This window comes from Manihot esculenta, chromosome 2 (genome assembly GCF_001659605.2).
Source record: "Manihot esculenta cultivar AM560-2 chromosome 2, M.esculenta_v8, whole genome shotgun sequence".
Taxonomy (NCBI): domain Eukaryota; kingdom Viridiplantae; phylum Streptophyta; class Magnoliopsida; order Malpighiales; family Euphorbiaceae; genus Manihot; species Manihot esculenta.
This window is the reverse complement of record NC_035162.2, coordinates 12533933-12546485: the sequence shown is the minus strand read 5'-3', so window position 1 is coordinate 12546485 and position 12553 is coordinate 12533933. Positions and strand designations below refer to the sequence as shown.

Genomic DNA, 12553 nt, shown 5'->3' with positions numbered 1-12553 from the left:
TCTTTATAGCATCTCATCTTGATCATGATTTGAAAATCACTGTAATCTGTGATTCTTGTTTTTCCATAGTCATTGTGTTTTCAAACCATTAACTATTTGATCCAATTGGAATCTATAATTTCAAGATATAATTATTTATTTTTTATAATTTCAAAATAACAACTAGGGACTAAATAGTTAAAAGTCTAAAAAAACAATGGCTATTTAGTTTGTTTTTTATAACAGAAGGACTATGCAGTTTAGCTTCACTAAACTGTGGGGACTAGATAGTAATTTTTTCAAAAAAATAATTATAAAATATGTTATATATAAGAAATGGAATGAAAGGAGTATATCCCACAAAAACAAAGGGAGTTGCATTCTTGAAAAAACTAATCAACACACAAGTTACAACTATAGCGTCTGTATAAGGGGGGATGGCCATGATTGCCATCACACCTTTTGGAAAACCATCAATAATAGCTCTTAGAAGGAAAGAAGAAAATAAAAAGTTACAAATGCCAATCTCTTTACACACTTTTATCTTAAAAATGTTAATAAAGTTCTTTTGTGAAAGTAGGGATTTAATTATAATACTCAAGCCTTGTGAGGTGGGCACTGGTAGCATTTGGTGAACACCCCAAATGTATCAATTTGACGTATGAAGTTAAGCATACTTGCCCATCCTCCAAATCCAAATCCCACAATGAAAACCCATACTACTACAAATATGTTCATGCAAAATTGGCCAACCCATCCTCCAAGAAATGATGGTGGTCTCTCTACTGCATTCTGTTTCCAAAAAAACAAAAAAAAAAAAAAAAATCAGCATAAGCAATGATGAAACTATAAATTTTTTAGCTCTAATTCTAATATTCGTTGCCTTTGAAAGTAATATTAAGATGGCTAAGCTGACCTCTCGAGCAGACGCAGTTGAGAAAGTAATCATGTGTGCTAATGCTGGGATTATGTAGACTGTAAAGCTGACAAGAAGAGATCCAACGGTTGAGTTGATAGGACCAAAGAAAGGAAAGATAATAGCCAGGAACCATATTGGTATCACCACAGGAAGTCTAGCCAAAGCTCTCTTGAACACACTCTTTGTTTCATGTACTCTAATGAATTTTTCCCACACAAAGTATAAGGGAGTGCAAGCAAATCCAAATGTTATGAACTGCAACCAAAGAATGAAACTTTTTGTTACCCTTTTCCTAAAAGAATCCATCTTTGAAGTCATATTTATATAATAATTAATGAATGGTGATTAATTAATTAAACCTGATGAATCAGCATGAGGACTACTGCAGTGTCTCTATATCCAGTTCTTGGGAGTAAAGAGAGAGCATTAGAATGGGTAAGTAGAAGGTCCCCAAATGCCCAATAAACAGCAGAAGCTGAGGGAAGTGTTAGAGTTAACACATATAATGTTGCCATCAGATATATTAGCTTGAACTTCTGTGGCTTCCACATTGCATGCATAATTTCCCTGAAATAAAAAAAAATTAATTCACTAATCAAAATTTATCTCAAATTTACCAGCATCTTTGCTTTGGGTAATGATCAACTTGAAATCCCAAATATTAACTTTTTCATTTCTTACTCATTATCTTGGCACCCACGGTGAGAATAAAGTTATCAAAAAGTTGATTACCAGTTTCTCAGGAAAAGATGTTTCCTCAGTTGGAACCTCTTTCCAGTAATTATGGGTATAAATAAAATAAGTAATTACATATTTTCTTTTTTAGTATATATTGTTGTGATAAGCCTTCTTACACTGTAACAGCATGCCCACCAAAGGTGTAAAGAATGTTGGTAGCCCCAGTAAAGTAGAGAACCATTGTGGATGGACCAGAGTGTTTCACTCCATCAATCTACAAATCGATAAATTAAATTAAAAAAAAGGAGAGAAGAAATTAGTTAATAATAAATTAAAGAACACCCAGCTTAATTGGATTATAGATAAATCTAGCCAAAATTGAACTTTTTAAGTTAGATATATAGAATGCTAACCTGTCCATGAATAAGAGAAGCAATTGTGAGATACCATGCAGTATAAGTAGTCATTATAAGGCCTAAGAAAGACCAAATTCTGTAATTATGGAATGAAGGAATGAAGACAGTAGTTGCACAACATGCTCCAAAGATGTAGGTCCATGTTCTCTTGTCCAGATTGTCATTTATGTAGTAAATGTTGCTGCAATTAAATTAATTATTATCCAAAAATTAGAAAAAAAAAAAAAAAAACACATAGCTACTATGAGTTAATAACCCATGAAGTCTAAGCATACCTTGCACAGGCAATCAATTGAATGACAGATCCAAATAGAAGAAAAGTGCAGTTGAAAATGAGGCCTGCATTTCTCCAGTGTTTCCCCAGTAGCCCATCAAGGACTTCAAACCACTGAAAATTAATAACAACCCAAGTGAGAAACCTTAAGCAGAAATCCTTTAATGTATATTTTCTCTAAGTACAGCCATGGATTCAACAGTGGAAATATTTATTAATTACCTGAATAACATGATTTCTAAAATCCACCTTTTCTCTTTCCTTCCTAGTTCTGTATTCAACATATAGAATACTTATAAGGTAAGCAGTCCAGCTTCCCATCAAACCATAGAAGAGTTGAAAAAGAATTCCAGATAGCATTCCAAGTTGTGAAAATGAGTAAGGCAATGTGAGAAGCACTTGTGCAACCTGCAAAATTCACATAAAAAATGAAGAAATAATCAACTTGCATGAAAAATGTTAACTGAAAAATTAATTTGCATGAGAATATATAATATTATTCACCTGGTTAGAAGCGCAGCTAAACCAAGCATCATAGACTGAGCCACCATGCCAAAACAACTGTGATATTTTGCTTTTAGTGGAGTTGGAGTTTCCTTCTTCTCTCTCCATTTCTATGTAGTTTCCTGCTATCACAGTCTCAACCTTCTCAGAAGCCATTGTTAAACTTGCAAGCTTGTAATGGTGGGAAAAGCAATTGACCAATTTAGAGTCAATAAATAGATAAAGGAAGCTTTTCTTTTCTTCCCTTTTCTTCTCTTTCTACAGCTTACACTTTTCCTCCTCCTCCCATCTTTATAAGAAAATTTTTTGGGAGCAATTATTGAATCACCTTAGTGGGGACCTACATATTTTTTGTCACCCTCATTTTTTAATTTAATTTACACTAGTCTGATCTCATGCTCATTCCAAGGGTCAGCTAATAAGTTCTATGTTTGGTTGGGTGGAAAAAAGGAAGAACGAAAAAGAAGAAAAGGAAAAATGATAGAGACTAGAGAGGAAAAAAGAGTGACTTCTGTTCGTTGCATGTAACCCATAAAATTTGCATCCTGCACGAAATGGGAAAAAGTGCCTAAAAATGTTTTTTTTTTTGGTAAAATAATGATAATTTCCTTTATTTCTTTTATATTTTCTACGTTATTATTCCTTTCCTTCCCTTTCCTTTTGATTTTCCATCCTCCTAACCAAACAGGCTAAGTTTCATAGGTGGGTGACACAGCCATGTGCTCTGCATGTGAGAAACTCATTTAATGTGCTTTATTATTATTATTATTATTATCTTTTTATCCTCCTTAATTTTTCTCTTATGGGCTTGAAAGGAGGGCAGTGGACCCAAGCTCTCATGCAATGCACGAGCGGGGTGGCCCACTTTAAAAATATCAAAGAGCCCATTTTATATTTGATTGAACATGAAAAGATGCACAATTGGAAGTGGTGAAAAAGGATTTTAGTTTTTTTATTTAAATAATGAGGAAGAATTTTTTTAAAAAGAATTATTAGGATGGAAATGGGTTTTTAGGGCTTGATGGGTTAATCTAAGAGAGATGGATTGAATGATTACTCTGGGGTGGGTTTAGTGCTAAACATGATTAGTACCACACGTGTGCCAACTGGTTTTCCACAAGATTTTACACCTTTTTTTTCCTTTTGTTTGGCCGATGAGATTTTAAATTGAAAAGAAAAGAAAAGAAAAGAAAAAGGAGAATGAAAATTTGATTAGGCCCTTCATTTTCTTATGCAAGTGTCTTTTTTCCTTTTGGCCCATTGATTAGGCATCCCAATCATGATATTGAATGAATGTCTCAAAAGGGTACCTAATTTTGAGTTGGGTGGCATGTCGTAATTGGGATATTTGATGTGTCCAACCTTGATTATATTACAAATTTCTATATATTTATATTTTTTAAAAGAAAATATGAAAGTGGAAACCCAAAAAAAAAAAAAAAAAAGCAGCATTGAAAGCTAAGTTTGCCAAAAACTGGACCTTTATTTCCATAACAAAAGTAAGATGGGCCAGTTCCATTCATATTAAAGCCTGTTCATCTGAAGCTTTGCACTTGGATTGTGATAAAAACCTAGTGAATGATATAGCCATATGTTTGAAAATTTTCTTGTAAATAGATATTAAATTCATATTTCCCTTATTTGCCATAACAATATTTTTACAATAATTCAATTTAATTTATTTCTTTTTAATTAATTCTCTTGTTTGAAACCCATGATTGAACTTATTTTAACCTTTGGATCAATATAGCAAATATTAACACTTTGGATTCTTGATAGCCACAAGACAATGATGAGCATATTGTGAATGATTATCAATGGGATGGTTTTAATAATTTTCAGTAGGCCAATATGTAGATTGATACATGTGCCCATACAAACATGATAAGGATCTGTTTGTGTGAATAAAAAGGAGGAGTTGCAGGATGCAGATCTTCAAAAACCATGGAAAAGATTATGAAATACCCCACTTTGACTTGGTTGCTATTTACACATCAATCCAGTGTTCAAGTTCCCACTCCATCTTTAAACTTGTTTCTTTTGACAATGATGGACTTCTTTCCAAGGAGACACCTGTTTAGAATAAAATAATTTTACTAAAATTTAATTCAATTGAATTTAATTTTTTAAATTAATTTTTAATTTCAAAGAGTCAATGTTTGTGCCTCTTTCAAAGGGGTGCCACCACCAGCTTCCTTAATGGGTTCATACTGTTCGTTGGATTATGATTTAGCATTTAAGCAATGGTCATTGTACTGAATCATGGCCATTATTGAATACATACATATCCATTTTGATTCCGAAATTTTATTTATTTAGGAAAATAAAAAGATATACTTCAGTTTATACATCCAAAGATAATCAAAATGTATATGCAATTGAGTACTGGGGAGAAAATATTCCAAAGCTTTCACAAAACTTGACGTCAAAGACTCAAGAAACCAGGAACTTTTTAGCATTGAATAGTTAATTACATTTTAAAACACATGCAAAGGATCAAGCCAAAAGCAAATTAATGGGCTAAGTTCCTATTGAATGGCATAAGCTGCTAAGCCAGAATGAGAAACCCAAATCACTAATTTGTTTCAATGCATGTGGCAGATTCTGTTGACCCAGTAACCACAGTAACATTATGGAACGTAAAGAAGAAAGGTTCAAGAAAAGGGAAGAATCAAGAATAGAATGTCAAAAAACTTGCAGGAAATAATTAGGAAAAGAATCCTAGCAGGATTAATTTGTTGGTTTTAATTTTTTATCATTCCCTTCCTCTCAATCCACACGTATTCTTCACCATTTCTCTTATATGTTTAAACTCCATTCTCAATCTTCTTCCCACAGCTACTGAGTCAAGAGATGGCAAATCTTAATGTCGTTTTACCTATTCTGATAATTTTTCTCACCGTTTCATCAGGTAATTAATCAATTTTTCCTTCTTTTTTTTTATGATTTTTTAAGTTCAACGTTTTCAAATTATCTTATTTTGTCATTCCCTGGATTCCAATAGAGATGAAAGTGATCGAATGTGCTCGAATTTTTACTATAATAAACTATTGCAAAGAGACAATCTGGCCTGCAATTTTCCCAGGCGAAAATTTCAATGGAGGCGGATTTGCATTGCGATCAGGTCAAGCCATTGTGTTCGAAGCCCCCGTGGGCTGGGATGGCCGGATATGGGCTCGAACAGGTTGCAAATTTGACAAAAAGGGTAACGGATCATGTGAAACTGGAGCCTGTGGTTCATCACTCAAGTGTCAAGCTTCAGGTCAAACACCTGCTTCACTAGCTGAATTCAATCTTCCAGGAGGACTGGATTTCTATGATGTTAGCCTTGTGGATGGATTCAATTTGCCAATAGTTGTTACACCAATTAATGGTAAAGGAAATTGTACTGTTGGTGGTTGTGACATGGACTTAAGGACCAATTGCCCGTCGGAGCTCGCCGTGAAGTCCAACGGAAAAGTTATTGCTTGCCGGAGTGCTTGTGATGTGTTCAATACTGATGAGTATTGCTGTAGAGGAATCTATGGAAATTCGGTAACATGTAAACCCACATTTTATTCCAAGAAGTTCAAGGAAGCTTGCCCTTCTTCTTATAGTTATGCATATGATGATCCCACCAGCGTTTTTACTTGCACTGGAACTGATTATATCGTCAGCTTTTGTGCATTCAGGTGAGCAATATAACATAATAATTTTTAATAAATTATTATTTAGTTAATGCTATAAATCCCTTTTTGTCTGTTTATTACATTTTATATGTAATAATTTCAGGAATCAACAATCTTGCACGTATCATGATCACAAGCTTGTTTGCGGCGGTGGATCTCATTCTCAAGGATTAAAATTGTCGATTGGAAGATGGTGGCTGCTAGTGCTTGCTCTGCCATTAATGGTTAATTGGTGGATTGTATAGTATTAAGACACATTTTTTGGTTTTTGATTATTAAGATTTGTATTAACGACTAGTCAAATGATATGTTCGTTCTCTTTGCTAGAGAAATGTCTAATTCATTTTTTAAATGATTAATAAAAATATCATGAATAAATTAATTTTTCAAATGTCATCGATATTATCATTACGATTATCAACTACAACTTTCATTTCTTATATAGCTCAATGGTTGAGTAATTATATTATAAATTTGAAATTTATTTCATGTTAAGATTCTGAAAATATTATTCTTTTACATGCAATTTTATTCTTATGAATTGTGATATAGTAAAAAAATCATGTCAAAAATAAGGATGGTATTAATTCGATCAAAGTGAAACTCGTAATCATTGATTAATTATCATTGGAATCTGATTTGAAATCGGTAAGTTTAAGGGACGGAATCGGTTCTTTTCTCTATTAAACCATGAATCATTAATCCGTTTCGATTTATAAATTTGGGGAAAAAATATCTAAAAAAATATTTAGATTATTGACTTATCCAATTATAATCAAACTACAATCACACTGAAATTAGAGCCTTCACAAATCGATACTCAATTATTCGGTCCAAGACTTCTAGCCAAATCACAAAATTGCGGACTACAAACCGAGACCGGACCACGGCCCGTTAAAGAATTATAGATGCGTCCTCAGAGATTCCTCCAATCTTTCCAATTAGTTCACTTTGTTAAACTTTAAGGTCCAAACATGCCAACTTGCTATGAAAAACCTTTTTCAGATTTAACGTCCTCAAAATTCTCATTAAATAGTATCGACAACATTTCACCCAAAAACACCCACAAAAAAAAAAGAAAGTAATTTGGTTTTAAAGTATGTGTTAGTCAAGCCCAAGATATATTTGTAATTTTCTGATTGCCTTTTTTTTTTTTAACTTTATTTTTTCTAATAAGGAATTGAAGTGCATGACTTGAACGCGAGTGTTTAACTACTGAATCAAATCTTACTAGACACATCGTATGAGTTTTCATTCCCATTAGTAAAGTGCAGGAAAAACATAAGCTTTTCCTCAAAGCTCAGCAACTGTGTCTCAAAACCGATCAATTGCTATGATGTTTAAGGTTCTGTTGAACTACTGACCACAGAGAATAAGGTATCAAAAAGTAGAAAAAAAAGGGAAGAATGGAACCTGAATAAACTTGCATGAAAGGATTAGGGAAGGAATCATCTACCTTAGTCCTTAAGCCTTCCTACAATGAGCTAATGGTCGGTTGTCATTTTAACATCTCTCCTCCCACACGTATTCTTCACCACCTTTGCTTTATATTTTACCTCCATTTTCAATCTTCTATGCCAGAGAAAAGATGGCAAGTCTCAAGGTGCTCTTACCACTTCTCTCTATTCTGCTCATCATTTCCTCAGGTACATCTTTCCTAACATGTTGTGCTCTCTTTTACCGTCTCTATTCCATAATAAATGTCGTTTTGGAAAATTACTTCCTATTTTAACAAAAAAAGTAATTAATTACCTTTAAATTCATGTTAGAGATGAAAGTGATTGAAGGTGTCCGAATCTTTACCATAATTAACGACTGCAAGGAGACAGTATGGCCTGCAATAACTCCAGGTGACAACTTCAATGGAGGTGGATTTGCATTAACACCAGGACAATCCATTGTTTTCAATGCCCCGGTTGGATGGGTTGGTAGAATATGGGCTCGAACCGGTTGCAATTTCGACAAAAACGGCAACGGATCATGTCAAACCGGTGCTTGTGGCACATCCTTAAAGTGTAAGGCTTCAGGTCAAACTCCAGCTTCACTAGCTGAATTCACTTTGGCAGCAGTCGATTACTACGATGTTAGCTTAGTGGATGGGTTCAATTTGCCATTAGTCGTAACACCGATCAACGGTCAAGGAAATTGCAGCGTCGCCGGATGTGATATGGACTTAAGATCTAACTGCCCGTCGGAGCTTGCCATGAAGAGAAAAGGGAAGATTATCGGCTGCCGGAGTGCATGTGATGTGTTTAACACTGATGAGTATTGCTGTAAAGGAGTTTATGGGAATCCTGTAATTTGCAAACCCACGTATTACTCCAATAAGTTTAAGGAAGCTTGCCCTACTGCTTACAGTTATGCATACGATGATCCCACGAGCATTTTTACTTGCTCTGGAACTGATTATGTTATCACTTTTTGTGCATCTAGGTGAGTAAATCTAAGGTAATAAGGGAAAAATATTTTACGTTTTTTTAATTTTTCTCATGGGTTTTGATTTCGACAGGATTTGATTACATCCTGAGCTTGTATTTGTTGATATTTTTTTTTTCCAGGAACCAACAGGTTTGCACTTACCATGATAAGAAGCTTGTTTGTGGTGGATCTCAAGGATTAAAATCTTTGATTGGAAGATGGTGGGCTCTCATGCTTACATTGCCATTAATGGTTAATTGGTGGATTGTATAGTAGTTAATTGAAGACTTAGCTATTGGGTTTGTGATTAACCAGTGCAATTTGTGGAAGGATTATATAATTTTCTCTTCTCTTTGCTTGGAGGAAGTGTCCAAATGGGGAAATGTAATGTAGATTTGTCTTACTACTATTGTTTTTCTTCCGTCCAATGCCAAGAACCAATTTGCAATTATCCGGATGTAACGTTAAATTCAATCTAACTTTCTTTTACCTTTTTGATATTCTGGTTAATGGTTATGTTCTTGGTCGCATTTGAATTCCTATTTCATTAATTGTTTCCTATTTCTTAATAATAAGAAATAAAATAAAAGATTCTTCACGTAATCCAAAATATTTTACTTTAAATCTCATAATTATGTTATTTCTAAACATAATCTCTTCGTATGAATGGTTTTCCACAAACAAAATCATTCATAATTTCATTATTATATATAATGAAAAATTTTTAAATTCTTTTTGTTTCAAATAAAAATTTTACAAAAAAATAATTTAATTATAAAATTTTTTATTCCAAATGAAGAGAATAAAAATTTAAAAATCCTATCCAAATTCGATTGGTGATAAATACAATATATCAAAAAAAGGCTACAAAGATCTGGGAAGCAAATAATTCTGCCCATACTAGTTCTTTCACCGAAATTGAGAAGTTGCTCTACAAATGCATAAACACTGAATTGAGATACAACATGGGATGTGGTATTATACATTGCATATGCTCTCTTTAAGTGCCGATTTTGAGACTGGAGGATAATTTCATTCTGAGAGTAAGTAGTGTCTCACAATCCAGTCTCTGAAATGATTCTGGAACCTAGTGATTCGCAATCCAGTTCCTACATGTTCTTTTTTTTTCTTAATTCTTCATTTTGTTTTTATTTTTCAAAAATTTTCATTTTCATGTCTCTTAAAATATTTTTTTTTTTAAAAGAAAAAAAAATATTTTGAAGAACAAAGATTAAGACGTCTTTTGAAGTTGAAAACTTGTCCCATTGATGCACAGGATATTTCTGAAAATTACCTGTTCTAATTTCAATGTAACGAAAATCTTAATTTTTTTTCTGATACATAAATATTTTGAAGGATAAAGAGACAAACAATTCTTCCCTGTATTAGTTATTTTACTGAAATTTAGATTGAAAAGTTGCTCTACAGATGCATGAACACATGTCTGAGATAGAACATACCACGTGGTAGTGTTTCACAATTCGATCCCTAAAATGATTCTGAATCCTAGTGTTTCACAATCCAGTTCTTATATGTTTTTTCCCTGAAATGATATTTTTCTTTTCAATTTTGAATTTTGTTTTAAGACTCATTTGTGCATATTTGTCTACAATTTATTAAGTTGTAATTTCATATAGATTTCTAGAATATCTTAAATGAAATCACTGATTCATTATAAATTTTCTCTATGGCTATCATATGTAAAATTAATACATGGAATTAGGTAAGTATCTTAAATTAATACATGGAGTATATTTATATTCACTATTGAGTTGTTATTACATGCAAATTAAATTTCTTCTTGAACAAAGATACTAATCTGAGGTAAACCTTCGCAGTCAAATTTTCCCTACTGATGATTTTACCAAACAGACTTTTTTTTTTTTTGCTCAAGGTAGGCAATTCATTAATAGGAAACAGGTAATTACATTCCAAGCCCATAAACCAAAGAACCCAAGCAAGCCCAAACCAAACATCCTAGGCTATTGGAGCTCCACACTCGTAAAAGAGACTCGGTCATCGCTTTGTGTAGCGTCGTCCCTGGATGCATGGTTGATTTTTGGACATCAGGGAAAGAAGCAAAAGGTTCTTTCCAGAAAAATAAAAGATGAGGACTTTAGGCTCAAGATATACTCAAATGGGAGGAAAGAAATAAAAACACCAGAAAGTTCTCTTAGACATAGAGAAACGGGTAAACCATAAAACAACTAGCATTGTGAGTGTTCCCTGAGATGTTGAAGCTCAACCATGGCCCATGAGCTCAACCTGTAAAAAGCTGAAGAAGCAAACAACAACAACACAAGATAAAGCACATCCAACAACATGCAAGGTGGAAGCGCTCATCTAGGATCAACGAAACTCCTCTCAAAGAAAAGCACGGTCTAGTAAAAAACTCAATAAAAATATATTACAATTCACTCGGAAGTGATGAGGAGAAACTCGCTATCCGGATGAGGAACGACAACCGCTCTCTACCCCACGACTGACTGTACGCGGCAGAGACAAAGAAAATAACTCCTAGAAAAAGAGAGAAAATATCTGAGAAGGAGAAAGAAGACCGAACACGGCCTTCTCCAAATCTGTCGGACTTCGTTTTATGATTTTATATACAATTTTGCCATAGGATAATTCTTATGATTTGCTGCATTAATTATAGGGTTTGAAAACCTAAATTTGTCAACTCAAACATGATCCTAGTTTCCTAATGATTAATCTCATTGATGGCATTTATCCTTTCATTCGCAGCATGATTTACTTTCTATAGGCATATGTTTTTTTTCCCCCAAAGCCATAGGCGTATGTTGAATCAGAGTTGTTCAGCAAGTATGAGCACATGACCCACTTCGCAACTTCAATATCATTGCTTCTGACAGAGACTGGCAAAGTTTCTAGTGGATAAAGAATGGAATGGTCCTTGCCCCTTATCCTAGTCCAGCCATTTGACCACGACCCAACACACACGAGCCAGAAACTGCAAATGGGTGGGTTCCAGCTGACCCACACCACTGAGCCCCACCACACCCATTTGTCTCGGTTGATTTCAAAGCTTCGATCCCTTGTTTTGTAAGGCTTCATTCAATTTCTCAGTTTTCTCAAGTTACGTTTCTTTCTTCAATCATTTCAACCTCTCTGACTCTGTCCGTCTCCACTGCTTTTGCATTATGAATCGTGCCTGTGTTTCTTCTTTTAAGATGTGCAATTCTCTCTTTTTCATCTTTTTAGCGACTCTAAAACCAAAAGCACCGCAAAAAGAGCTACTGCCCAAAAAGAAAAGGGAAAATTCCTCTAGGACCATCTCTAGCAAAATGGCACGACTTCTAGGAAAGTAGTTAATAATATATGATAAATTTTACTTAGTCTAACGTAAGTTTGTTTTTATCTGAACGGATCAGACCAAACTACTTATAAAACTACCCAAGGCTGAGATTCTGGGTTCATGTCTCATCATTATTGGTCGGTTGTATTAATATGGATCATATTAATCCATCACATTATTTCATTTTTAAAATTAATTAATGATTATGATTTAAATATAAGTGCAATTTTCAACCATTGTCAAAGTCTATTATGCAGTTATATAGATTCATGTTTTTGTTCAAGTAAGATTTTGACATTTAATTTTTTCAAACTATGTCAGAAAGTGGGAGATTCAAAAAGTAGAATGTCATGAAACTTGTTTACCATGGAAAGGTGAGGA

The 12553-nt window shown here is 33.8% G+C and overlaps 3 protein-coding genes across 4 annotated transcripts; 2 read left to right on the top strand and 1 right to left on the bottom strand.

The window, feature by feature from the left end:
* Positions 1-332: 332 nt before the first annotated feature.
* On the bottom strand, positions 333-3040 carry LOC110604848 (auxin transporter-like protein 3). Its single transcript, XM_021743154.2, has 8 exons — positions 2771-3040; positions 2489-2674; positions 2268-2380; positions 1990-2173; positions 1753-1850; positions 1258-1465; positions 896-1153; positions 333-771 (listed from the first exon to the last, which is right to left on the bottom strand). Exons 1-8 carry the CDS (start codon positions 2924-2926, stop codon positions 577-579), a joined length of 1398 nt encoding a protein of 465 aa, XP_021598846.1. The 5' UTR covers positions 2927-3040; the 3' UTR covers positions 333-576.
* Positions 3041-5464: 2424 nt separating this feature from the next.
* On the top strand, positions 5465-6829 carry LOC110604859 (pathogenesis-related thaumatin-like protein 3.5). The gene is made up of 3 exons (XM_021743162.2): positions 5465-5681; positions 5775-6441; positions 6542-6829. The coding sequence occupies exons 1-3, from the start codon at positions 5624-5626 to the stop codon at positions 6681-6683; spliced, it is 867 nt and encodes a 288-aa protein (XP_021598854.1). The 5' UTR covers positions 5465-5623; the 3' UTR covers positions 6684-6829.
* A 1097-nt stretch (positions 6830-7926) lies between these two features.
* LOC110609730 (pathogenesis-related thaumatin-like protein 3.5) lies at positions 7927-9356 on the top strand. 2 transcript variants are annotated; one of them, XM_021749510.2, is made up of 3 exons: positions 7927-8084; positions 8208-8871; positions 8997-9356. In XM_021749510.2, the coding sequence occupies exons 1-3, from the start codon at positions 8027-8029 to the stop codon at positions 9127-9129; spliced, it is 855 nt and encodes a 284-aa protein (XP_021605202.1). In that variant the 5' UTR covers positions 7927-8026; the 3' UTR covers positions 9130-9356. The 2 variants fall into 2 exon arrangements, with proteins under 2 accessions (XP_021605202.1, XP_021605203.1); XM_021749511.2 differs by having other exon boundaries at positions 8208-8886; positions 8997-9218.
* The last annotated feature ends 3197 nt before the right edge of the window (positions 9357-12553 follow it).